At 42.9% G+C, this 26,613-nt stretch overlaps 2 protein-coding genes across 7 annotated transcripts in view; both read right to left on the reverse strand.

Moving 5' to 3' along the window:
* Positions 1-260: 260 nt before the first annotated feature.
* Positions 261-1,929, reverse strand: LOC113014538 (glutathione S-transferase A-like). Its single transcript, XM_026156138.2, has 6 exons — positions 1,588-1,929; positions 1,139-1,204; positions 930-1,035; positions 720-838; positions 547-632; positions 261-466 (listed from the first exon to the last, which is right to left on the reverse strand). The coding sequence occupies exons 1-6, from the start codon at positions 1,753-1,755 to the stop codon at positions 334-336; spliced, it is 678 nt and encodes a 225-aa protein (XP_026011923.1). The 5' UTR covers positions 1,756-1,929; the 3' UTR covers positions 261-333.
* Positions 1,930-1,986: 57 nt separating this feature from the next.
* fhod3a (formin homology 2 domain containing 3a) overlaps positions 1,987-26,613 on the reverse strand; it is a 69,212-nt gene continuing 44,585 nt past the window's right edge. Inside the window, exons 9-29 of one of the 6 annotated variants that reach the window (XM_080295895.1) lie at positions 26,436-26,579; positions 23,905-24,140; positions 22,449-22,565; positions 21,830-22,261; positions 20,857-20,916; positions 19,740-19,874; positions 19,364-19,414; positions 15,635-15,858; positions 13,569-13,877; positions 12,713-13,401; positions 11,411-11,551; positions 9,382-9,540; positions 9,095-9,277; positions 8,124-8,243; positions 7,871-8,032; positions 6,446-6,636; positions 6,063-6,267; positions 5,853-5,876; positions 5,450-5,657; positions 5,201-5,365; positions 1,987-3,737 (exon numbers count right to left, since the gene is read on the reverse strand). In XM_080295895.1, coding sequence (XP_080152021.1) covers positions 3,655-3,737; positions 5,201-5,365; positions 5,450-5,657; positions 5,853-5,876; positions 6,063-6,267; positions 6,446-6,636; positions 7,871-8,032; positions 8,124-8,243; positions 9,095-9,277; positions 9,382-9,540; positions 11,411-11,551; positions 12,713-13,401; positions 13,569-13,877; positions 15,635-15,858; positions 19,364-19,414; positions 19,740-19,874; positions 20,857-20,916; positions 21,830-22,261; positions 22,449-22,565; positions 23,905-24,140; positions 26,436-26,579 — 4,038 coding nt within the window. In that variant the 3' untranslated portion in view covers positions 1,987-3,654. Of the gene's footprint in view, positions 3,738-5,200; positions 5,366-5,449; positions 5,658-5,852; positions 5,877-6,062; positions 6,268-6,445; positions 6,637-7,870; positions 8,033-8,123; positions 8,244-9,094; positions 9,278-9,381; positions 9,541-11,410; positions 11,552-12,712; positions 13,402-13,568; positions 13,881-15,634; positions 15,859-19,363; positions 19,415-19,739; positions 19,875-20,856; positions 20,917-21,829; positions 22,262-22,448; positions 22,566-23,904; positions 24,141-26,435; positions 26,580-26,613 lie in introns of all 6 variants that reach the window. The other 5 variants (XM_026155560.2, XM_026155561.2, XM_080295897.1 and 2 more) reach the window with 5 other exon arrangements.

The raw sequence follows: 26,613 nt of genomic DNA on the forward strand, positions 1-26,613 counted from the left end.
AAGAGAACAAAGTCATCCTAGAAATGACCCTTCTAGGATCCTACATGTGAATGGAGGAGGTGACTCTGAAAGCCGCCCAACATGATGGAAAACTTTCTCCTCACACTACAAAAAGGTCATATTGCCACTCACTACATGGGAGAAGGACCCAAAACCAAAGTGCTCTAACAAAGCTTTATCTATAAGGTGATTTGTTGCTGCTGTGGTCAAGTTTTAAGAATAAAAAAAAATCTTGTGAAAAATTAAGAGTACAGTAAGCAAGCTGTTTAAATGTTTTTATTTCACAGACTTACAGGAATTCTCTAAAATGACAAAGGGAGGATTCTTTGTGTTTCAGAGGTCCTTCAGGATGTCATAACCCTGTGGACTGGCCACCCAGTGTGGGGGCCACGTGGTTTTAATGCTGGCTCTGTTCTTCAGCAGGCTGTAATATTTGGCCAATTTAGGATAACGCCCCACAGACAGCCTAAAGAGAAAACACATCATGTTACTGGAAAAAGGCGATTGGACTGCAGCTTCACACAAATCAACTGCTTAGCTACCCACCCGAAACGAAATGCACAAGCGATGCTTGGAAAGACGATCACATCGGCTAGGGAGAAGGCCCCTGCTAGGTATGAGCCAGCAGCCACCTAGATGGAGAAGTGAAAGACGCAGTACTGTCAACACAGTGTGTGAGTGCCTGCAAGTGTACACAAGTGTGTGCGTATTGTTCGTACATTCTCCAGGTAACCCTCCCACAGTTTGAGTTCAGCAGTCAGAGCCTCTTTGTTTCTCTTTACAGCAAAGTCGTGCCTCTCCTCTTCAGGGACGGAGCAGTCGTAGTAGATAACTGAATCTGAAGCAGAACGCACATTAATGTGTGACTGTTTTCATGGCTTCTGTCCCCTCTGTAACTCAGCGCTCAGACTTGTGCAAGTGTAACTTACTGAGTTTATCAGTGAGGGCAAGGCCCTCCATCATGTGTTGGTACATCGCGGCTTGGTCATCAGCACTGTCAGGAATCAGCTTGATGCCCTGAGACTTAAACTGATTCTGTTTCAACAGTGAGAAAACAATAATCAAAGCAGTGTACTAAAAGCTAAACAAATTATAAATACAATAAATTCAAGTAATCAATTAAAATATTGCCATTTACCTCGAGGTATAAGCATGTTGCACAGGACTCATTCAGGATGATGTCTCCGTGCTTGAACGCAGGAAGCTGACAGAAAAAAATTGGCAGAAGACGTCAGGTTTTGAGGCTCATCATTGTGTAGTGCACCTTGTATCTGTGCTGTTAGTGCCTTTGAGAGCACGTTATTTAGGACGAATTAGCAGATGCCCCTGTTTGTGTGTTGTACCCATAGTTTGAAAAACAAGCTTACAGACACACCTGAACAGGGACTCTACAGACATCTTTTACATACAGTCTATGTGTTAGCTGCTCCCACATTGTGCCTTCATCTCTGTCAGTAAGAGACTGGTCTTCTATCCAGACGCTACCACTGTTGATATGTGTTAAAATAACTATAATACTTCTTTTTTTTTTTTAAAGGCTGTTATGTCATGGTTGTACACTTTGCTGTGATCATTATGTGCACCTACCTGTCCTCTTGGGTTGACTTCCAAGACTTCCTGAGATTTGTGCTCTCCTTTCTCAAAGGACAGCAGTTTGCGTTTGTAACCCTGCAGCTTCTTCTCCTCCAGAGTGATCATAACACGCCAGCAGGGAGGTGATCCAGCCCCCCACAGCAGACTCATTAACTTTGCCATGGACGCAGGGACCAAAGACGCAGCGCTGAGCACTGATTAACAAAACCATGAATGAATGCAGAGCTGCACAAACTGGACAAACACCGTAAAGCGAGCAGCAGCAGCAGCAGCAGCAGCAGCAGCGCATTTTACGGCACCTGATTATTCCAAAGGTTATCAAGTAGAACCACACCACGTGGCTCACAATCACAGAGGTGAACGCTGGGGGAAGGAATGACACGCAGATCCAAGTTTGCACTCTATGGTTTTTATTTTATTGCAGAATGTGTATACACGGCATTTCAAGTGAAAGTGTTTATAAGAACGTTCAGCTCACTACATGGCATTCATGCAGTGGTGTTTCCCAGTTTCTTGCGTCTAGACTGTTCAAGTTGGTACGTGACAGAGTGTGACCACAGAGCTCAAATCAAACGTCCAGATAATGCTCCTCCCTCTGTTTCTCTCTCTCTCTCTTAGCAGGGAGCAACACATTTCTTCAATTCACAAAAAGAAAAAACAAGCCACAATTGATCCTTTGTCTCAGACTATAATACACGTTTCTACAGCAATTACAAAAATAATACACAATGTGAAATGCACTAAACATGCACACTGTAGAGTTTACAGTATTTAGGACCTGGCAGCTGACAAGGGCATTTACACATATCATGCAGAACTGTCTGCATGTTCCTCAAAATAGATTATTAAAATGTTTTTGTTTAGTTTTTTTAAAAAAAAGTCCATTTTTTTTTCTTTTTACACTTTACAAACAGTTCCTCTGAGATAAAAACTATTTTTTGTGTTTTCAGTCGTTCATTTCAGCATGAGACTATTAAAGTGGACTTATTATGCTCTTCCTCGTTTTCTGGCAAATATGCACTGTTACACTGGCGTATGCAGTTTCAAGTAAGCGTGTCAGCATATATGCAGTAACCCCGTGAGCCACACACTTCAAAACTGAGCCTTTTTTCTTTCCTACTCATGGCACTGTATGATCGATGAGAGCAGATATCCCTAATATGATCAAATCTTTTGTTTTTAAGAGAAAGCCAATCAGAAAAGAGTTGGCTTAAAGGGCGGGGGGGGGGGGGGTGGAGTTAAAACGGCTTGTGTTAAGATTAAAGAAGATTCTTTTTAAACTAGCGGAGCCAAAAAACTAAAAATATGGAGTGGGAAATGAGCACAATGGGTCCACTTTAATGTTATTTAAGGTGCAAGACGTCAGAGCTTTGCAAATAAATACTGAAAAAAAACAAAAAACAAACAAAACAGAGAAGATTTTCAACAGTAATACTCATGAGAACCATGCCTTAGGAAGTGAAATTTAGGACGTGAATACGTTAACGAAGAGAGAACGGAGGTACAGCATCGCCCCTTTGAAGTGAAAGGCACTCATCAGCTTGATAACCTTTCGCGTCCCTACAAAAGCACAGCCACGCTCATTACTTTTCAGATGTGTAGATGCTCTCACTGATAATCTTTGTTTTTTCTCCAGGGAACAAATTCAAATTCATCCTCAGCCTGGCAAACTTCACAACCAAAATTCACAGTTTAAACAAATGAAGAAAAAAAAAAAACACAAACCCCAAAAACGGTGACGTCACAGCTGCTGACACTTACAAGCGAAAATCATCCCAGCATTCAAATCGTTTTCAGATAAATAAATAATTCAGTGTAGAGGCAGCGTCACTTGAATACATTTTCCTTTTCCTTGCCTAACTGAACAGAATCAGTCCTTATGAGAAGCATTCCCTCATGACCTCCACTGTTTCTTCTGGAAGGTGAAAATGTCGTAATGCCGCCTCTTCACTCAGAAACATCAGGCAGAAAGAGCCGCTGGGAAAAACCTAAAAGGACAAAGGCTGACAGAGATTTCACACAGACATCTGAAGCTGAGTTTTCACGGCGAGAGGTGGATGATCACATCTGTGGCTCTGGGGAATCAGTTAGCCCTAAAGCGAGAGCTTCTTCTGGCGTCAGGCCGTTTTTCAGCGTCCGCCTCACTGTGAAGAGAAGACGCGGAGAGTCACCGTGCAGTCGTGTGATGTTTTCATGTTCTCCAGTTCTGCACTACGTACTAACTGAATGCATGCTCCAGGATTTATAATATACTGTAATTAACCTGCTGAGACTTACATCTGCTCTGCATGGGGTTTATTACAATCCATATCTCGGCTTTGGTAACAATCAACAAATAACAGTCATATTTACTTGGTTTTAAACAGAGAAATTAATGGTGAATATGTAATTAAGAGGCCATAAATAACCATTAAACTTATGCAGTTGAGTGCTTACATTAGAAATCTATTTTTTGACGTGAATAGGTTTTTTGAAATTGCATGTTTAAACATGCAGATGAGCTCCTAGCCATCTAAATTACCACCTCGGTATTTGCAAAGAGATGTCTAAGTATGAGATAAAGCCAAATTTCACTTTGTTGACTAATAGAAAAAATAAACTGTTTACACACGGAGGATTCTGAATATTACGTTTTATGACTTTATTTCCTATCAATGTGCTGCTAGAAAAAAAATCAGGATCTGAAAGGTTCCAACACACAGGACCTGAGCTGGAAAGTCTGGTATGTAAAAACTTATATGTAAAAGCTGCTGAAGTAATGATTTCTGGCTCAGAGTATGTGGAAAACATATCTTCTACTCTGAGCACATTTAATGGAGACATTGGAGAGAAACGTGTATATTTGGCATGCAGAGTGGAGCAGCTGGGGGTTTATGAGAGCCTTTGACTCAAGCATGGGTTAGACTCCTTGATCCGAATGAGCGAATGAAATATACTCTCATTAAATATGCAACAACTTTCTGAAATTTCCAACAAATAAAATACTAAAATATACATCTAAGCAGACATTTACTAGTATGAAATAAAACATGTTTGGGAAGCAAAAAATAACTATATACGTGTGTGTGTGTGTGTGAAAACTCGGTTTCATGTTAGACCCACCAGGCACCAGGTAGGTAATGTTTGGTTTTAGAAAGATAAGACAGATAAAACACCATGCTTGTGGTTTCAGCAGCAGGACTTTAATAACCACAGTGTGTCATTTAAGGATCTGTATAGAGTCCATCTTTTATATACAGTCTACAAACTGTACTCTACCTCATGTAGAAACAATTATGTTTTTGCCTGTAGTGACTTTAAGGTGCTTAATTTCCCTTTGCTTTCAGCTACTCTGATTGCTGTATTTAGCTTTATATTTATATGAAAGCAGTGTCATGATTTTGAAGTGTTTTTTTTTTCTTTTTTGAAAAATCTCAAACTATATTTCACATATTTTTCTTATGCTTGTTTCCTGATGTCTTCTTGGAGGTGTTACTCATCATCCACGGTGCAGTCAGCTTCTTAGATTAGATACATTTTCATGGTCATGCTTTCAGTTTGAAAACCTGATATATTCAGAACTTAAATTAGCGTGACATGTGCAGTTGGGACAGAGGTGAGCTCGTACATGACTTGCGGTTGGCCCTGGATCTCCTCCTCTCTCTGGGCTGGGTTCTGGTTCCTGGACCCTGAGTGGCTGACCTCACTATGCGCTCCATGATTTCGTCTGCAGCATCATCTCCACAGATCTGAGGGTCCTCCACAGGCGGAGTCCATGCCTGCATGCTGCGTCCTGCATAAACAGGTGAGAAAATCTTTAGTAGGGAAATCCTTTCGAGTGACCCAACTCCAGAAATCTTCTTTCTCCCTTCCCCACCTCCTCGTCCAGGCCGTGACCTGGTCCGTGTCCGCAGTCCCGGCACGCCGCTGCCCTCCTTGTCACTGCCACTGAGGCTGGTTCTCAGCACCGCTTTCATGTGCTCGTGCTCTGCAGCATCCTCGGCATGCTCCAAACCCTGAGGCTGCTCAATTTCCTGACCCCCACTGGGGGCGCTGTTGTTGCTCCCTGCGCTACTCCGACCACACTGTTGGAGCGAGACGGAATCAAAGAGGATCAGAATTTAGCAGCTGAGTATTCTGAACTTTAACACGGCAAAGTGGAAGCACCAAGAAAAACATCCAACTGCAAACAGTACAGTGCCTGGTGCCTTTGACGTATCGTTTAGTCGTTTAGATGCAGTTAGTGGATTCATGCACACAAACACACAGACAGTTGATACCTCACGCTCCTCTTCATCATCAGACTATGGGAGAAATAAAGAGTGAAAGTCAAAGAATAGTTGCGGATAGAATAGAATGAAGCGAGAAAGATGAAAAAGCAGCACTTCAGTTTGAAGAACAAAAAGGGGTTGGAAGTGTGTGTGTGTGTGTGTGTGTGTGTGTGTGTGTGTGTGTGTGTGTGTGCGTGTTTGAGAGAGAGAAATACTCACAGCAGTGTTTACGTCCATGATCATCTTTCCTCGGGTCTTGTTGCGCTCGCGATGGTCGGCTCGTTTCTGTTTCTGCTGCAGCACACGCTCTCGGGTGGTCCGGTACTCCAGCGCAAACTCGCTGAGGATTTTACTGAACCTGTGGACGCTGATCTCTCTCACACTGTAGGCCGGGTGACCAAGGAACAGCAGGAAGGAGTGGAACCTGAAAGGAAGAAGATGAGGGTGATGGCAACTCTTCCTACCTCCTGTTTTATGTGTTGCACTACACAGATTTCCTCATTCACACAGCACAGTGTTGGTTTTAGTAGACTAATTAGTTTTTTGTTTTTTTTTTGTGGTAAACATCAATAATACATGATTCAAACTGTGAGACGAGCTACCTGTTGATGATCCTGCGGTGAACAATCTTAAGGATGATGATTCGCTCTGCGCAATCTTTGAGGAAGTCGGACATCTTCTGCTTCAGCTGGGGCTTCATCTCGTGCTTGGCAATCACCTTCAGGTGGTCCCACGAGGCTTTGCAGCGCCGCTCCATTTGACACAAGTTCTCCTGCAGCTGGTCAAAATCCACCTGTTGAAAATAACGTTTATACAATCCAATTCAAATTACTCAAACACAGGATATCTTAGTGCCCAGGGGCGTAATTTCCAGGGAGATTTGGGGTTTATGGCCCCTCCAATAATCAGACCCAACCAATATAACCCCCCAATAAAATTAGGAATTATCTTGCATAAATAGGCTGTTGATTTTCTTTACTTATTTCAGTTATTACCAGCAAAATAGTTGCACGTTTAATCATCTGGGAATTTACGCAGATTTATTTATTTATTTAGACAGAGATCTTGACCTCCCCAATGTTCAGCACAAAGTTATGCCGATGTTAGTGCCCATTTACAAGATTTATGTAAAATGATACTAAAGATTTAAAGAATGTCTATATGTGTGTTCATCTTTATGTCCTCGGCTTATATTGAATTTTACTTCAAAAATGATTCTCAGTTGTCTGGATGAACAGCCCCTCTAATGGTTTCAGGTCCATTTTAAAGTCCACTTACCATTTATATAGGTGTTCCACAGGGATCTATTCTTGGACCTCTTATATTCACTCTCTATATAAGCAACTTTATCTCAGCCACTCAAAACTGCAATGTAGAATTTACATGCTGATGACACTATTCTATATGCCACTGGCTCTTGCCTTGATCTGGCCATTGCAAATCTACAGTTTAATCTACAGTGGGTCAAAATCCTCTGGTCATACATAAATTTATTTTAAGCACTAATAAATCAAAATGCATGGTATTTATAAGGTCACCTAAAAGTATCCAACCACATTCAAAACTTTCATGGTGATAGAAGTGAAACTTTTAATTGTTATAAATATTTAGGACAACTACTCTTGCACATACATTTTTTTAAATGTGTGTCTAATAATTCATCCTAAACAACACCAATTTTAAACCAAAAACCACGTCTCAACCTTCAAAAAGGCCCTGGGATCACACACACACATTCAACCAACAACTAACCAGGGATACACTTTTCCTCAACAGCTTTTGTTTGCATGTTTAACAGGTAAGGTTCCTTTCCCCTTCTGCTCTGAAATTTAAATGATTATTGGCTGCGGGTTGATAATTTGATTGTGGCGTGAGGTGCTTCCAACTTCAGTTCAGTCAGGGGAAAAAAATTATGTTTTATCTTTTTAGGTTTTTGGACTTATTTTGACAAAATTCAAGCAAATGTAAGTCTTGATCTTTTACAGTGTAGAGATGCAGAATAGGTTAGCAGTGAATGCACAGCATACTTTTGCAGAGCGCGTGATGGCTCCTATCTCTGAGTAGAGGTCGGTGCTCTGAGGGAAGTTTTCCACCACCACAGAGCAAACGTGATGGAGCAGTGACTGCTTATGGACCGTGTCCTTTACTTCTGGAACCTTCTCCAAATAGGTCAGCTCGAAGCCTTTAGCCTGGAACAGGAATGTTGTGTTTATTTTGAGAAACAAACTCAGATTCTACTGACTTGTCTCCCAGTAATCTGATGTAACAGTCATGACTCACATTGGTGCCGTTGAGGAAGTTTCCGATGGAGAGCAGCGTAGAGAGGACGTAGCGGATAGTTTTGTTCTTCTCCAGCTGATCCATACCCTCCTTCAGATCCTGCAGTGGCTCTGCTACTTCCTAGTAGGAAAACACACACACACACACACACACACACACACACACACACACACACACACACAGTTATACAAGTTAATTAAGACTCCCAAAGACATGTGTTTCATTAGTCTGCCATTAAATAAACAGCGAACAGGTGCATGTTGTCTGCCACCTAAAATCATCTGCTCTTGTTTAAGGTCGCGAGAGGTTGCCACAGAGGTTGCTGCTTCAGTCAAACTTCAGCACGAAACATGTTTCTGATTAAGTCGACCTCTTGTTTCTGTGCAGCCGGTTCTCTTGAGTGCATGTGTTTGTGTGCCTGCATGCTGTGCTTCCCTCCATTAAAGCTTCCACTTCCAAAGCGGAGCCGGGAGCACGGCTCTGCCGAATATGCGGTGGGGGGAATCGTGCCTTACATGGAGATTAAAGACAACAACATCCCGCTGGATGCTGTAAAATTTACAGGGCGGTAACAGAGGGGCAGCATGTTTCTCATACTCCAGGCTTTGGCTTTGAACTTCTCCTCCTGGATGCATTCTTCGCTCGAATAAAACACGACGCCGTGCCAGAAGAAGACGAGGTGCCGCTAATAAGCGTGCATATTTTGTCATGATGTAACTATGTTGATGCTTTGCGGATGTTCTTTGTACTAAAAGGATGTTGATACTTAGTGATACGGGTTTAAAGAGTACACACAATAAGCACACATGCTGAGCACATTTGCTCAAACCTCTGTGGTCTGTTTCTGCTTTAAGGAAACCACTTTTACTTGCTAAGTATCATTTCAAATGTGGATGTAGTGATGGTGTTGGTTCCCTCCCCTTATGGAAAGTACATTTTTCTTAACACTCTTGAGGTTTTTGTTGTTTCACCTTCTCCGTTGCCTCGTAGTCCATTTTAAAGGCCCAGAGCTGGAGTCTGGCAGAGAGCTCACTGATGGAGGACAGGGTGAGGAGAAACTGCTCTGCAGAGCCCAGCGGGACATCAGGGTTGGCCAGCTGAGCCTCCTGAATCTTCTGCTTCTCCTCCTCTGTGGGGATCATCGTCAGGATTTTCTGCGAGGGGAAAAATGAAATTGTGGGATTAGAGAGGACAGCAAAGTGCAGATGTGATCTGTTTATCACTCCCTTTCTTTTTTACCATTGTTTGAATCTCTCACCTCTATGCCCTCCTTGTTGAGAGCATACTCGTCAAAGTTGAGGATGGCTGTCTTGATGGTGCGAGGTGGAGGCAGGACTGTCAGACCAATATTGATGGCGTTGCTCCTTTTGGAATCCAAAACGATGATCTCTTGGCGTTTGCCATCAGCCGCTGTTTTCTGGAGCATAAAAATACAGACGGGGGGAGGGGGGGTCACTGCTGGATCTCTGTTTTGCTCCCTCCTGTATTTTCTGCGTCTCGTTTCTCAGTGTGGTCTGGTTTATGGGCTTGTAAGGATTAGAAATTTCAACAACGTGGAGCTGCACTCCCAGAAGGAAGGAAAAGTTAATATACTGTGTAGGAATTTAAGTACAACACAATGTGAGTTTGTACAAAGACCACAAGACCTTTTTGCCATCCAAACAGAAACTTGTGACTGTTTTTTTATTAGAACAAGACGAGGATTAACATGTGTCTTTTTGTAACTATGCAATGTGTAAATACAGTTTATATGTTTGATGTTTCCTTCCAATAGCTTTAAGCTACCTGGAGACAGAGGGGTTGCATGTCTACTCTGCTGGCGGTATGCAATTGCAACAATATTGGGAATAAATAAGCATGTTCATAGCATGTTTTTGTGTGTTAGAGCAGCGGTCTCCAACCTTTTTTGCGCCACGGACCGGTTTATGCCCGACAATATTTTCACGGACCAGCCTTTAAGGTGTCGCGGATAAATACAACAAAATAAAACTAGTACCGGTACCGAAAAAAAGAAGATGTATTCATAACACACGTGAAAAGACCAAGGAAAACCGAGTGAACGATCAAAATGATAACAAAATAACGCTGAAAACCGATAAAAACCCTGAAAACCATACTTTTCACACCTGAGCCTCAACTCTCGCGGCCCGGTACCAAATGACTCACGGACCGGTACCGGTCCGAGGCCCGGGGGTTGGGGACCGCTGTGTTAGAGCGCTGAAATCAATTCAAGAGATTTTTTTCAGATAGTGGTTGTGTTTTGTTTTTTTCACTCCATTTTTCCTTCTTTGATGAACAGGACCCCTCTCAGATGATAAAAAAATGGTATGATCCTTCATATTCAGAGTCGGAACGTGCAGACATGAATTAAAATTTGCCTCCACAGGACGCAAATGCCTGAGTTCCCTTTTTACTCTAACTTTGTTGTACTACATATGTGTCTGCTGTATAGCCACATACATGATGGTGGGACTTCACAAACCAGTGTCTAGTCCTGTGTATTTTTCATGTATTGATTAAGCTCATGAGAATACATCAGTTTGTTGGAAGACGTACTTACACGCTACTCAATGTAAATTTATGTGTACAACATTCTTTTTTTTCTATTAAATAAATAAAAAACAAACGACTGACTGTACCTTTAAGCTTGGAGACAAAAGAAATACGTGTCACAAAAGTACACCGGCTGTAGAAGGGAAACTTTATTTGATTTTAAATATTCTAACCATGTTATTTTAATAGGAAGGTTAAGAATGCACATTATGAGAGCAACATGAATGAAGCTTCTTCTGACCTCAGATGGCTTCAGTGCACCGGTGGTCCACTGCTGCTTTGATAACTACAGACCACCATCATGCCGTCACATTATTTGTAGTCCAGTAGCTGAACTGAAGTGACCTACTACTAACTCATTCAGCTCAAAAATATATTGGGGGGGAGGGGGGGGGTGGTAGCAGTGGATCAAAGTGCGAGAGGCCTGGCTTTATCTTCCCTTCTTTGCAGATCATATTTTTCTTATTTTGAGGCTTTGTGAGAATTACAACCGACTGCACCGTTTGATCAGGATCAAGACACACATGACCTTGTTTAACCTGTGAAAAATCTGCCTTCAAAGTAAAAAAATAATGGACAAAAACTTTTAACTGCTTGACAAAGATTTGATAATTTATATAAAAAGCAAATTTTGAACTAGTTCTATTTATTGTTATTAAATGGATAATCTCGCGGCACTTCTCTTAGATGCTGCTAGAACTAGTTTTTGGAGTCAGTATCGTACAGTTACATACCTTTGTAACTGGTATTTCCTTTGACTTTGTCTCAAACAGGTGTTCCAGTTTGGCTGTGTCCAACTTCACCGGTTCCAGTTTGGACCAGAATGACTCTCCACTCCTCTTGTAGTCCCTGTACTGACAGTCTGTCGGACGCACCTGATCACAAACAAAACAAGCATGAGTGCATCAGATGGAGACATGTGTCAGACTCCCACTTCCTACAATAAAAGAGGTAAATGAGAGACTCTGAACTCAACGAACCACAAATACCAGCGGCCAAAGGAACATGTTGAGTGAGTCATTGTTTCTGGTGACTGTTTCATCTTAACTGGCTAATGGAAACATGCAGTTAAAAAAAAAAAATCAACTTGGTATTTTGGCCCATAGCATCTTCGGCAATAGAGAATACGGACATAGTCGAATAAATCTTAAATGCTTATATTGCTTAGGCCCTCGAGCAGTATTAAAAATCACCACTGAAAGTGATTATACTTCACTGTTGCACAGACGGATCCAAGTTATAAATCTACCGTGCAAGAAATAGAAAACACTCGAAAGACTTCCAGACAAACTAACACATACTCTAGGACTGGACACCTCAGGTCCTGAATGCTCACAATGTGTAACACAGTAGGAATATATTTTTCAAAATGTAATAACAACGTCCTGTTGCCTGTATTTGATGTGTTATTGTCGGTTGAATAAGGGATTTAAATGATGTGCGAATTATAGCATACTATAATGCCGTGCAAAAGTCTTCACCCGCCCCTCATTTCTATATATTTTGCTAGCAAATATATAGAAATAGGGAAACATGCACAGCAATTTGTTTCAACGTCAGCAAACACACTTGGAAATATAGTATAAAAAGGTAAAAACAAGAGTAAGTACAATTATAACAAGCTTCAAAGTCCGTATTCAGTACGACCACCTTTATTCTGCCTGAACACTTTTAGGTAAACTTTCCTGTATTTTCCTTTCAGGCTTCAGGAATAGTTCTCCGGGCTTCTTAAAGGACTTTCAAAGCTCTTCTTTGGATACTGACTGTCTTTTATCCTGTTCTCTGTCAGGATGATTCCACGCTGCCTCGATAATGTTGAGGTCTGAGCTCTGGGGAGTCCAATCCATGACTGATTGTTCCATTGTGTGTTTTCCTATCCTATGCTTTTGCTGCACTGACAGTGTGTTTTAGGCAGCTGTCACGCTGTAAAATGAAGCCAATCAGATGCTTTCCAGGTGGTATTTTATTACACTGTATCTGTTGGTACTTTTCTGCATTCATAATTACAATTATAACGTGAGTGTTTTTTTTCTCACCTCACTCCAGAAGAGTCTGATCGTCTTCTTCTTTTTGTTAAAGAGAGGCGGCTCTGGGGGAGGAGGCACTGGAATTAGGGCGTTAAATGAAGGAGGAGGTGGAGGCCTCATGCTGCCAAATAAGGGTGGTGGCGGAGGGCAACTGCCCAACATGGGTGGGGGTGGAGGGAAGCGGGGGATGCAGGGCGGAGGCGGAGGCAGGGGCGGGAGCTCGCCGCAGCCCCCCATCAAAACGGCATCGAGGATGTCCTTGTCGTCTTCCTCTGTCAGGTCGGTGAAGTTGATGTCCCCGATGCGCAGCTCTCGAGGGCTGGCCAGCAGCTGGTCCCAGATCGTGTCCGATTCCTTTTTGGGCGGGGGAGGAGGGGGCTCGTTGGCTGGGCTGTCCAAATGAGCGTGAGTCGTGCTGATGTCCTTGATCAAGTCTCCGAACCGCTCGGCGATCGGTCGGATGCTGCCGCGATGGTCCGACTTCTCGTCCCTGCTGTTCTTCTCTTGGTCTTCCCCAGGTTGCCTGTTTGCATCCTGCTGAGCCTCTTTGTCCTCCCCTTCCCCCTTCTCCTTGTCCACATCTTCCTCTTCCTCCTCATCGCTGGGCTTCTTGTTCTGGGAGTACAGCATGTCGAGCATAAAGAGTTTGCTGTTGAGGAGTTTGTTGCAGTTCTCATTCACCTCTGCCTCCTTAAAGCCTGGAAAGAGGGCGATGTGGTTAAAGACGGAAAGGAACAAAACGCACACTGCAGCTCAGTGACTTTCTAGTTTCATTAGAGTAAAATGAATCATAAATGCAGGTTCTTGAAACCAAATCTAAATCATAAAAATTTATTAATTTCCACTTTTTCCTTTTAAAACCCACCGCTCTCATTGCTGCCCCTCTCCTCTCTTTCCAGAGTGCTGCTGGCGGAGGAGATGCTGGAGGCTGAGCAGTTGTCCTTTTCATTTACTTCCTCATTCTGCCGTTCCTTGTCGCTCAGGATGCCACTGTCCTCCTCTGCCTCCTCTCTCTCCTTCTCTGGTTCCTCTGCCTGTTCCTCAACTTCTTCCTCTTCCCTTTCTGCTGTCACTTCCTCCTCTATTTCCACATCTTTCCGTCCTTCCTCTTCCTCAGCAGTGGCTTCTGCCTCTTTCTCCTCTGCGTCTACGCTGGCACTAAAGTTGTTGGCTTCTTCTGTCACAAAAACATCAGAGTTATTTACCTCCTCTCATGTTTTTTTACAACTTCCATTGAAGTTCAGTCACACAGAAACATACTGTATGGCACTACATGTGACATATCTATGACAAAATACTGTTTGAAAGATGTATTTTAAAGGCACCTGTGTTGCTCGTGACAAGAAAAGCAAAAACACAGAATGTAAATAATACAGCACATACACAAAGCCAGGCTGTGGCAGGACCAGGATATGAGCAGGAAATGAAGAATTAAGCTCCTGTTTACACCAAAACACACACGTGTACACGGTAGACACCCATAACTCAACACAGCACAGCACAGTCCACGCGCTGAGACCGGCAGGGTTAGAATAACACGGCAGCGCGAGGCCTCAAACACCAGCCTGTGTGAGCGACACAACTTCAGTTTGCGTGCACTCCCAAAACGAGGCTGTTTCCTTGCATGGATGTTTTGGCACGGCACATTCAAAAACGTCTTTCAAAAGTTCATTTCACCCCTTCACCCATATCCCCTCACTCTTTTCCAAAAGTATCCTCTCCTCTTACTACTTTCCACAATCTGTCTCCCTCTTGCTGCTTCTTTTCCCTCGCGTCTGTATGTTAATTTAAATGGTGAGCTGCAAAGTAAAAACCATGCAAGGTTGAGAATAAGTGCCGTAGGCCCCTCAGATAGGAACTGAACAGGACATCCTGTGTTTTTAACTATTAGTTTTCAAAGTATTTGCCAGCAGCACTGGACACCTTTCACACATCATTGCAACCGTCTGTACACACAGTCTATGGTTACAGGTAACATTAAAACTGTTACTAACATTAAAATAAATCCATATTAATCTTGGCAACTGTCTGACAAGCACCACGCAGACACAAGAAACTAGCTTTTTAGTTAGAACTGAATCAGGTGACCACAAAACCTTCTTTAGTTACACTGCAATAGGCCTAGGCTGCGTTGGACTTCCCATGATTCACTGGGTGTTTCTACTTCACTCATTTTTTTCCCCTCTGTGTTTATACACCATTATGCATTTAATCATTAGTTGTTATTAATATTTGCCTCTCTTCCACAGTGTGATTTCTGTGGAAGTGGACCCTCCCCTCGGGAACAGCTAGTCATGACAGATGGCTTCCTGCTAAAAAGTAGTTTTTCCCTCCCACTGTCGCCAAAGTGCTTGTTCACAGGGGGTTGTCTCAATGTTCGTTTTTTTTTTCTGTATCGTTTTAAGGTCTTTCCTTTACAATATAAAGCAGCTCTAGGCAATAAAATGAACTGAATTGAAGGCTGTTTTTTTTCTCTTTTGGTACGTTGCACTCGGTACTGAGAAGCGGATGCTCCCAACCTTGATCCCGTTAACGCCTAAAACTTTACATGTATCATAGTAGATCCATGTTGCCTTTGCATGCACTAAGGAGCTGTAACTCAATTTATGTTTGAAATCTTGCAGAAAGCAATGGCATTTTCAATTCAGTTTTATTGATATAGCGCAAAATCACAACAACAGTTGCCCCAAGGTGCATTATATAGTAAGGTAAAGACTGTAAAATAGTAGGTAGGTATGAACCTAAACATTGCTCTGATATTGTTGTGTGCAGGATCCATACCAGTCTGCGGTAGCAGTAATATTTTAGAATACATATCGGTGCCAACTGGCTACAGTTTTGTAACAAGAGACGATTATATCTCCTAATAATCGATCATCCACGTCCTCATTGACAGATCGATGCATCGAACATGATTCTCAGCAATCCTACCAGTCTCAGGTGGAGTGCAGGGAACGGCAGTTGGGGTCTCTGGTTCAAGCTCAGCCTCTGCGTCCTCCTGGGAGGCGAAGGAAGACGGCGTGCTGCTGCGTGATGATGACGGAGGCCAGGCTTCCGAGGGTTCAAAGTTCAGGTCGACGGCAGGTTGATTCCTCGACACCCTTACGCGCTCCCTCTCGTACTCTTCCGCTGCCAGACGTTCCACGTTCTTATACCTGAAAGAGGAAGAGAGGAAAAGGATGGATGTAAAAAACAAGAAAAAAACAGAGAGAGCTTTAGACAATGTCTGTCTCGGCTCTCACAGCAGCGCCATTCTCAGTGTTAGTCTTTGCCAAATCACCCCAAACTAAACCACTTGTCACTGCTCTCTGCCAAAGTACCTGAGTTCATTAAAAAAATACAAAAAAACCCAAACTCCCACCCGGCCTTTTTTCCCCTCTGCAGCTGCCATGCCACTTTACCTCTTCAGAATTTAATCCCACCTCTCTCCTCTACCTCGCCCCATTAATCGTTCACAAAGCGTTCGGTGCGTTCATCACTCATTTCCTGCAGCACAACGGTTCACTGTCTTGCTCCCCACTAGCCTCTTGTCCTCTCTATCCAAATGCTCAGCTTTCAGCAGCAGTTGAAACATGCAGCAACAGGGAGGTTAAAGAAGAGGAGGAGGAGGAGGAGGAGGGGGGAGTGCAAGGAGAAGGACAGGAGAGAAGAATGAGAGAGATGCGGAGAAGTTAATGTTAGTTTGGCTGCTCTAAAGGCTAAACATCAGAAGTGAATCAGAGTAAACCTGTTCAACATGTGCCTCCATCAGCTCTGCTCTCAGGTCCATTTCCCCTCCCTCTCTCTCTCCTCTTCTCCTCTTCCTCCCTTTCTCCTCCTACCAAATGTTGCCATTCTGCGAGCCAGAATGGAGATTTATGGGCATTGATTCAACCTTCTCTCTCTCTCTCTCTTTATAACTCCTCCTCTTTCCCACCGAACCACGAATGTGTGGAGCTTCTGTTCAGGGTTCATTAGCATCAGTCCACTTCAGAGGTCTGAAGAAAGAAGATACTAGCATGTGTTGGTTTGCATTTGCACGCTGGAGTGAGTGAGCTGAATGTACACGAGGTGCCCGAACCAACAGGCAAACTCATAAAAGCTCCAGCTGTTTATGCCAACAAATCACTTTTAAATAAACTGTATCCATCTTTAAAGGGGGACCTGCTCATTTCCAACTCTGGGCCTTTACTGGAGCAGATTTACACAACAATTAGTTTAAAATAATCCTTATGTTATGCTGGGCCACGTTGAAGCCCCACAGTACATCGTCTGTCTGGAAAAAGCTGTTGTAGCTTTTTTTAAACCATTCTTTTCTACTGATTGGCTGCCCCTCACAGCTCAAAGACTTAACAGCAGGTGGGTGGGGCTTTTACTTACACCCAGAGCTGTGCACCTGACATGACCATATTAGGGATATCTGTGCTCCCCAATATAAAGACATAGAAAACAAAAACAGAATGTGAGCATTTAGAGTGCTTGAAGCCTGAGCTTGTTTAGAAAAGCACTTAGCCTAACTCTATAATAACTCACACACGCATTGTTCTTGTTCCCTATGTTACCTGACTTATCTGCAGTCATCTATGACTGTCACCTGTATTATTTAAACTGTGTTTCTGTTAAAAAATATATTCTCTAAAAAACGTACGCACAAGAGCTTAAAGTGCTCTTTAACAAAGTTTTTTGTTATCAGTGCTATAGCTAATCATAATGCGATCATGTTTAACTTTTGTATTTTAGCTACCAAACTAATTTTTTCTTTGTTTTGATGTTAAAATGTTGCCGATATTTTAATTTCAATTAAAACAAAAAACAAAAAACAGTCCAAACATAATATGTGCAAGAAATTTATTTAAAGATGATCTACTCGACTAAGTTGTGCTTTTCAGGTGTGTGTTTATGTTGCTTTTTTTTTTTTATTCTGCCAGTTTTCATCATGTTTTAGAAAAATAAAGACATAATGTTTCTACAGACAGTTTTGGAAACAGGGAATCGGACCACCAGAGCCTCCACTTCTGACCTCCACACAATCCACTATGCACTGGACCCCTGCAGCCCTTCCTGCATGTGGTTGTGCCCACAGGAAGGTGGGCCCATGTTGGTCTTTCAGGCTGCACCAGGCCTCAGTCACTGGGTGGTCTCCCTCGAGCAACTCACACACCCACCCATCCTTAAACCCTCTAATCAGTATACAGGGTGGGCCATTTATATGGATACACCGTAATAACATGGGAATGGTTGGTGATACCATTCAAGTTACATTGAAACCAAGCACACCATTGTTTTTCTTGTGACATTACCAATAAGTTTGATGTGTCACATGGCCCTCTTCATATTGAAAAAACAAAAGTTGTATCCAAGATGGCCGACTTCTAAATGGCCACCATGGTCACCACCCATCTTGAGGAGTTTGCCCCCTCACATATACTAATGTGCCCCAAACAGGACTTTAATATCACCAACCATTCCCATCTTATTAGGGTGTATCCATATAAATGGCCCACCCTGTACATTAAGGAAATGCTAGCAAAAGAAAAAAGAATGAAAAAAAGAAAAAATTCAAAAGCATGTTTTTATTTTTATGGTGTTTCTATGAAATAAACGTAGTTAAATACAGGCTTATTTGTTTGTCCAGAAGCAGGTGTAATAGTATAATTATTTTAACCATATCGCTCTATTCGCTCATTTTAATTGCATCAATTTGGTGTAAACTGACTCTTTTAGATGAGCTGAGGTATGTTGTTGTTGCTCTGTCTGTTGTCTGTTATTAAAGCCACTGGATTTTATGCACGTCCTTCGTGACCAGGTGTTCCAGTGCTGTTTGGCAGCTAAACGCTAAGCTGGGGAATTAAAAAAAAAAAGGTCATGTTTTTTCTGATGACCATGACACCGTAAATAAATCAGAGTGAAGTCGTGGATAAATCTCCCACATGTTCACTCAGCAGCTCATCTGCAGCTCTGGCTTCTGTCTGTCTCTGCCTTATTTCTTCTGTTCATAGTTGAATCCAACCTTCACCTTTTTTTTTCGCTCTGTCTTATTGACTCTGTGTGCTATTGCATTAACTGAGCTTTAAATGGAGGGTGAAACAAGCCTGGGGTAAAAAGAAAAGCAATAGTGCTCGGCACACACTCTCAGAGAGTGGAGAAGATGAAGAAGAACAATAAGAAGGCGCAAATGTCAGTGATGACCAGCGTAGAGGATATGGCATTTACCCAGCTGTCATCAGCCCTTGATATATATGATCGTGACCTCCTTAACCCTTCTGAGTAAATCTCTTTCTTCCTGTGATTCCCATCTGCACACAAACACAGATTTATTAGCCTCATGAAAATTCTTCTGGTGTGTGTGTGTGTGTGTTTGTGGCCGTGCACGTCCATTCATTGTGAGAGGCTTGACAAATCCAGGAACCTGATTTTCTCACAGCACACAGCCAAAACAATCAGGCCCTTGGCAGAGAGCCGCAGTTAAAATACAGCTTCTTAAGGAAACGAAAGGCGGACGGAGCAAAGAAAATCAGCTCAGTACTCCCCCCACCCGTCCAGCCTCTGGCAGGCAATGGTCACCTTTTAACCTGCGAACAATTACGCTATTACCGAGCTTCCCAAACCAGCGGCTCAAACATAATCCCAACTGATTCAGCGGCTCTGTGCTGTTTTGATTTAGTGTACACACACACTCACCTCTCCTCCCGCGCGAGCCGGGCCTCTTCCATTTTATCCACATAGCCGCGGCTGTGAGAGGAACAACAAACTGTTTCAAAAGGTAGCAATCATATCACGCACACTGTGCTCTGTGGATCTGTCTAACAAGTTTAACCCACAGTCCCACACCTTTGTCTTATGTATGATATGATCTATTCTTGTCAGACTGTTGAGTAATTTAGGAAATTAGGTCAACACACACACACACACACACACACACACACACACACACACACACACACACACACATATGTTTTCGGTGTTTGGAAACATAATTACTCATTCTACAAACTAAAACAGCTTTTATTCATTTATTGTTCTCGCATAAAGCATTTTATGACCAAAGATGCCTCACCTGTGCTTGTTCCTCTCCTCTCTTTCTATTTTCTGTAGCCTCTCTTCTCTCTCCACACGGCGGCGCTCTCGCTCAGCTGCCAAAGATTCTTGGTGCTGGCGGTAGGACGAGGACAGAAGGCCTCCCAGAGCAGGTCTGAAGGAGCAGAGACAGAGTGAGGAAAAGGAGGTTTCTGTTAGGATGCCTGGGTCGTTGACCCAGGATGTTTGAGTTTATGTTATTATTTATACTTTCTAGTTTTTGGTTTCTTTGAGTTCCGTCTTATGGCTTATGTCTCCCCTATCACCTGCATCCCCTTGTCTAGTTCGCGTCTGTGTATCCTAAGTTCCTATATCCCCGTGTTCAGTCAGTGTTTGTGTCTGCCCTGTTCCCACGTCTCTGTTCCCTTTGTAGTGCCTGCATATGAGTCTGTGTCTTTGTTCAGTCTGTGTTATGTGTTTCCTGTTTTACTTTGAAAGTCCATGTCTGATGTTAATGTGTCTGGTTTTGCTTCCTCTTGTCTCGTTAGGCCTGATTTGCCCCAGCTGTGTTTCCCTCCTGTTACCCATTCCCTGATTGCTCCCTCTGTGTATTTAAGCCCAGTGTTTCTCTGTGTCTGGGTCGTGATCTACCGTTTATTTTGCCTGTCCACCGGTGTAAGTTTATTTTGAGTTTTTCTAGTTATGTCATGTTGCGTTCAGCATTAAAGCCTTTTTGAGTTCACGTCTGTCTCCAGAGTCTGCACCTTGGGTCCTATTCCTGACTGCACACAGCCTCACCTAACAGTTTCCTTCATTTATTGATTTTTATTTCTCTATTCCCTGTCATCCTGATTTCTGCAGCAGAGTTTTAATCTGCTGCTCTCTTCTGATAAAGCAGCCATAACACAACATACGCCCCTTACATAAAACCAGCCTCTATGTGTTTAGGTTTACCAGAGAGTTTAGTAAATCTGGAACCAACTAGCTTAGATCACATTCACTTTAGTATGTCATCGGCACGAAAACACGGTGGGGCCGCACATGCTCCGTATTTTTTACACACATGACTCTGTTCCTGTGTGTGAACCTGTTTACAGTCTGGCGGTGCGTAGTTTAAGGATGTTTCCACACCTCATGTTCTTGCTGTGGCTTCTCACCTTGAGCTAGTAGGTGTACTCGGGGTACTGAGAGAGGAGTAGGACGTCAGGGCTCCGTTCCTGAGGGAGAAAAACAGGGAGAGTGACCTCTCAGGGTTGCACAACACGGCATGGACTAACTGGCGAGTGCAAAACTCGTACCCAGAAATGAATGTGACCCTAATTGCTAACTGCTGTCGTGTTTATTCTATTATGCCCCTGGAAATTTTCAGGCAAGGCGTCTGTCCTCACTAAGAGTCTGCTAAAAAGACCTTTGGCCTTGTCAAGCTATTATGCCGGAGCAGACAAGAGCTTTCTTTTTTAAGCTTACGTTATATTATTTAAGGTTCTGTTGCTGCGTGTGCAATACAAAGCAAAAAAACATCTGATTCTTGTTATCTATAACTTGATGCATGTAATTCAACTTCTGATTGGGAACACTTGATTACTCATGCAGTGTTCTCATGACAAATTTGGTACAGATTAAGTGTGAATCTTTTGGAAATCTAGTTTTAACCACAAAGAGAGAAATCTAACAGCTAATCTTTGCCTGACGGTAAAGGTAAGGAAATGCAAAGTTTCAGCAAAAAGCAAAGAGAGACTAGTGAGAAAGGGTTAAAGAAAAGAAAACAGTGGTTGTGCTGTTTTAGAAAAGAGGGGAAAGGAAATGCTACTGGGAGGCCAAGTGGGGATTGCACATTAAAAAAAAATTGCAGTGCATCGAGGTCGTGGAGGAACTAAGAAAAGACGTGAAGGAACGAAAAGTGACAATAAGAGTCGAGAAACTCAAGGTGAGATGCTGTGAGGTGAAAGAACTGAAAAGAAGGGAAGTGATGAATAACAAAAGAGATGCAAAGTGGCTCCAAACTGGTGCCTACACACACACACAAAAAAAGCCAGAAGCAGAAGTGGAAACTGGCAAAGTAAAAAGCAGGACATCTGAAGAGAAGGAAAGCTTCTTGAATTCATTGGTGAGCTTTACTGCCCATCTGACCTGGGAGTCGTTGGTTTGGGTGACTCCTCGCTTGGCTTTCCCAGAGCCGGGGGCGACGGCTCCTCATCGAGATCGTACGAGAAGAGGTGGAAGGGCGAGTGGGGCAGGTAGGGCAGGCGGTCGGGGGAGGGGCGCGAGCTGCCACGCAACGGCGGGCTCACCTCCTTGGTAGCTGGCACAGTGACGATAGACTTTTTTCTGGCCAGCAGTGTGGCCAGGAGCGAGGGCTGTCCTGGAGGACTGTGAGTGCAGGACACAGTGGGAGAAAGGGTTGGGGTAGAGGGGGAGGAAATGCTGCTGGTGGTAGTTGTTGCTGAGGTCGGTTCACTCCAATTCCTCTGCTCTGTCTCCTTTACAGACTCCTTTCTGGACGTGATGGTGATGGACTGAAGGGTTGTTCTTTGAACAGTGGATGGAAGATGTCTAGCGGGGCTAGGAACAGAGGAATGGATCGAGAGGAATAAATGGGTAAAAGCAGAACTGAGCAGACCGGCAGGCAAATCTACAACAACATGGGCCACCAGAGCAAACCAGCTGGACAGGCAGGGACTAAAGAGACATTCGAGACCATTATGAAAGCATTATTTCATTGCTATGTTACCACTACGTCCTAAAATACCTGGAGGTGGTCTCATTAGCCCCCTCCTGCTCATCCGAATCAGACTCAGTCACAGGAGTCTCCTCTTCCTCTTCCTCCTTCTCCTCCTCAATGCTATCCTCCTCACATTCCTCCACTCTATCGAGGTGGATGGGTGGGGGGGTGGACGAATGAATACACAGACAGGTGGACGATTTGAGGTAAGGATAGGGGAGAGATGAAGTGATACATAAGAAAAGCATGCAAATAGAAATCTCCACAGAAAAAAAGAGTGTTGGAGCAAAGGGATGGAATGGCTGAGGGGTCATGTGTGCAGAAGATGTTTAAGGCTACACTAAAAAGTCACAGTTAAGACACTCAAGGAAAACAAACAAAGACAAGGCAAGACAAGAGAAAACACACAAGAAATGAAAAGGGGAGAGATGGCAGATGAATGTTTCTGATTATACACTTCATGCCTCCAGTTAGGTTTTTACATGCGCATGAACACAGAACATGATAACAAGGAAAGAGGGAAAGGAATGCTGAGAGGAGAAACCGGCTGGGGGATCGCTGTCACCAAACTGCTGCGCTGTTTTATAGTGAAACCAGATGAGTCCTGTTGCAGTCAAGTCCGTCCGCGCTGCCAGGTGTTGTTCCACAAGACCACAGCCATGTGTGTGTGACGAATGGGATGGTCAATAAAACTTGGGTTTGTTTTTCTTGTGTGCGTGCATAATACGAAGCAGGATGCGGTCCCGGACGTAAACAGCTTTCACCCACTGATTAGATTCATTCAAAAATAAATCACGGGATAAAAATGTATCTTTTACAGTACAGCTGACCGCGTTTGAACCCGTTTTTCAGGATTCACAGGTATGCTCAGGTGTGCACGATTTAGCTCTTAAACCCCATTGTTTGTCTACTAATGTGACAAAAGCAGATTACATTTAATCCTTCATCTATTATTATATTCAAATCTAAAGAGGAGAAGAGGACCAATAGATGAAAGATTTGCCTTTAGTAAACAGTTAAAGTCCCATCCTGATCTCATTTTGTTGTGCTCTTACACACAGCGTTGAGAAAAGCCTGTGCTGGTTTAATATCGTGTTCGCCTCTATTAGAATTGCAAGCAAACCCCGAAGGCGTGCACAGCTGCTGAAAACAATTATTTTTATTCCAGTGCAGCAGAAGTCTGCAGTGGGGTTTAGGTGCAGCAGGAAAACCCACGCTGTGAGTAGGGAGGACACATGGGTAGCTGTTACAGCAGGTCTGTGAGGAGCAGAGGCTCAGTGACGTTTGGACTTACATGGACTGAAGGTAACCTGACAGTGCTCTGGAGCAGAAAGCAGTAAAACAGTCAGAACTTCTCTGAAGAATGAGAACATATTAAAGAACTATCGCTTTTTTGTTTGCTTTGTCACCACACCTTTTGAGTAACCCTGCACCTAGATTTTAATAAGTGATACGTAACTGTTTTATTTTCCACCACCCTCACCTCTCGCTCACGTCCTCAGATCTGATTCCATTGAAAGGTTGGAAGCCGGCTCTCTGTGGGGACGCGGGGCTGCAGGGCGAGGCGTAACCGGATCGTCCAAGAGAAGCCCTGCGGCTCCGCCTCCTCTCCAGGCCATGTCTTTTGTCCCCGCCCCCAACACTGGCTCGCCTGCGGTCCCGGCGTACCATTGGTGGAGGCTGGCTGTCATCATCACCATCTTCATGCCGTAGGGTCGTCTGGGGAAAGACATGACAGGTTGTAAAGTGAGTGGTACTTAAAAAAAATGTTAGGGTTTAAATGAAGCAAAGTGGTCTGACCAAAATCTAAATCAAAAATTTGTAGATTTTTTGGTAAATGAAAAATGCTGGATCCTTTGGTCTAATGAGTGGAACTTGTTAGCAACACGCATTTCCAAAGCTAACATGCTGTGAGACTAAATTATGGCTTCTTATAGTTCTTGTTCTTCACTTTCTGTTTCATTTATTTATTTTTAGTTATCACCCGTGCCTTGTTTTTAGTTTTACTTCCCTCCCCTGCTTCCATGTCTAGATTGAGTGCAGCTGAGTCTTGTTACTGTTGTGTTTCCACTTCCCTGATTACCCTCGTGTATAAATAGCCCTGACATTCCCTTTACTCCTTGTCATAGCATCTGTTAACCTTCCATGCAGAGATGGGCAGTAACGCGTTACAAGTAACGCGTTACTGTAATCTGATTACTTTTTTTCAAGTAACGAGTAAAGTAAGGGATTACTATTGCAAAATCGGTAATTAGATTACCGTTACTTTCCCGTAGGAACGCTGCGTTACTGCGTTACTAAAACTGTGATTTTTTTGCGAGAATGTCTCACGACAGTGACGTAAGCGAGTGCGCCGTTGGTGACAACAGCTGTGTGCAGATCAACAATGGATCACATATGGATTGTGGGAGAGAGTATGAGCGTGCAGCGTTTAAAGCGTGGAAGTACTGACCTTACTTTGAGTTTGATTCCATAAAAAGTGACAAAAACATTAGTGTCCGTTGTGCGTGGGAAGAAAACTTCTTTTTACAGCGATAAAACCCCTAAACTTCCAAGCAAGCACCGAGTGTGCTACGACGTAATGGGAAACTCACAGAGAAACTCGCGGATTCTTCAACTGACCGCGGCACACCTGCACCAGGGTAAACCTCCGCCTACCTCAGTCCTGCTTTACAGGTGAAAATAGAGCAACAGGACCGCTGAGTCTTTGACTTTATTTATTTTCTGCTGTGTTTTACTTGCATCTATTTGAAAGAGTGAGTGTAAACACAAAAAATATTTTATTTTATGTGCTGGAATGTGCATAAAATAGGTTTAAATGTTAAACTAATTTATTCAAGTCAGAGAATGTTGCATATAATTACATTTTTGCTTGATGCATAAAGTTAAAAGATTAAAACTGATAAAACAAGTTAAAAAAAGATACTTTTCCATTTGATTACATTTTGTATGATGAATTATGTAGAAAAAGTAGAATTGGGCTGAAAGATCTATCACTTTATCACCTCTTCAGGTTGTAAATCGTCTTTTTAAAAAGTAACTAAGTAACTAAGTAATTAATTACTTTTGAAAATAAGTAATCAGTAAAGTAACAGGATTACTTTTTTGGGGAAGTAATCAGTAATTAGTTACTGATTACTTTTTTCAAGTAACTTGACCAACACTGCTTCCATGTATACTACAGCCATCTCAGTGTGTTCTTTGCTGAACTTACTCTTTAGGACTTTAGCATAAAACCAAAAATGTTTTTGTATTTGTTTATTCATTCTGCCTCCACGTCTGCATTTAGGTCCACTGTTCAACGCTGTGATTTTCAAACAATAACTGTGAAGGCACCGTTATTGCTGGAGGATGTATTTCACTAGCTGGGCCCACGTCCTCATTTTAGGTTTGACAGCGTTTTAGTAGGTGAAAAAGCTTTGACATGAAGTGAGCTGCGGTTTGTGGAAGGCCTTGAAGGAGACTGGCGATGGCTCCCGGGCCTTGCAGATCCCGATGCACTAAGTAGAAATGAAAAAGTTAAAGAATAGAGAAAAAGGAGGGAGGGTGGGGCACGTAAACGAGAATGAACAGCTTGCAGAACTGGGGGAACCTATATAGATTTCAACCGGAAGGAGCGTGTTTGGAGGGGTGGTCCTACTCCTGAAATTCCGACACATAATCTCCAAAGAAAGTTTTATGAGCAGCATATGCTCCCATCCAGATGACACGTTTTTATACCTTTTTTTTTTTCACAAGACAATGCCATCCTAAGCCTAAAAGAATGAGCGTTAAGAATAATGCCACCAATTTAAATAGACAAAAACTGGACTTTGATATAAAGTTTTGCACTATTTTCAGCTATTATGTTTGGTTTAAATGACTTACAAACCATAAGATTCTGTTTTTATTTTTATATTTTACATGGCACTCTGACCTTTATTTGGGCTATTAGTACAGCATTTACAAGCTGAAAAGGGATCAGTAATAACCCATTTTCAACCGCTTTTAATGTTTTGTTTGAGTGTCTCAGACCTCATATATATTAAGCTGCTCGACCAAGTCAAGATCGGTTCCTTTCCTCCCCAGATGTCTTTGGGAAACGGTCTCCATGCCCTGCTCCTCCAGACCATCCACCATATCATAAAATGAATCCTGGTCGGGCAGTGCTGCAAGAGTCTGCAAAAAGAAAGGAGACGTCGTCAAGATGTAA

This window comes from Astatotilapia calliptera, chromosome 22, assembly GCF_964374335.1.
Source record: "Astatotilapia calliptera chromosome 22, fAstCal68.1, whole genome shotgun sequence".
NCBI classification, from domain to species: domain Eukaryota; kingdom Metazoa; phylum Chordata; class Actinopteri; order Cichliformes; family Cichlidae; genus Astatotilapia; species Astatotilapia calliptera.

Bases quoted from the DNA above. Each gene is read 5' to 3' on its own strand.
- LOC113014538 (XM_026156138.2), bottom strand. From the start codon at position 1,755: ATGGCAAAGTTAATGAGTCTGCTGTGGGGGGCTGGATCACCTCCCTGC. The intron at 1,205-1,587 runs GTAGGTGCACAT...TTTTTCTGTCAG, and splicing joins AAGTCAACCCAAGAGGACAG to CTTCCTGCGTTCAAGCACGG. The intron at 467-546 runs GTGGGTAGCTAA...TTTTCTCTTTAG, and splicing joins GCTTGTGCATTTCGTTTCGG to GCTGTCTGTGGGGCGTTATC.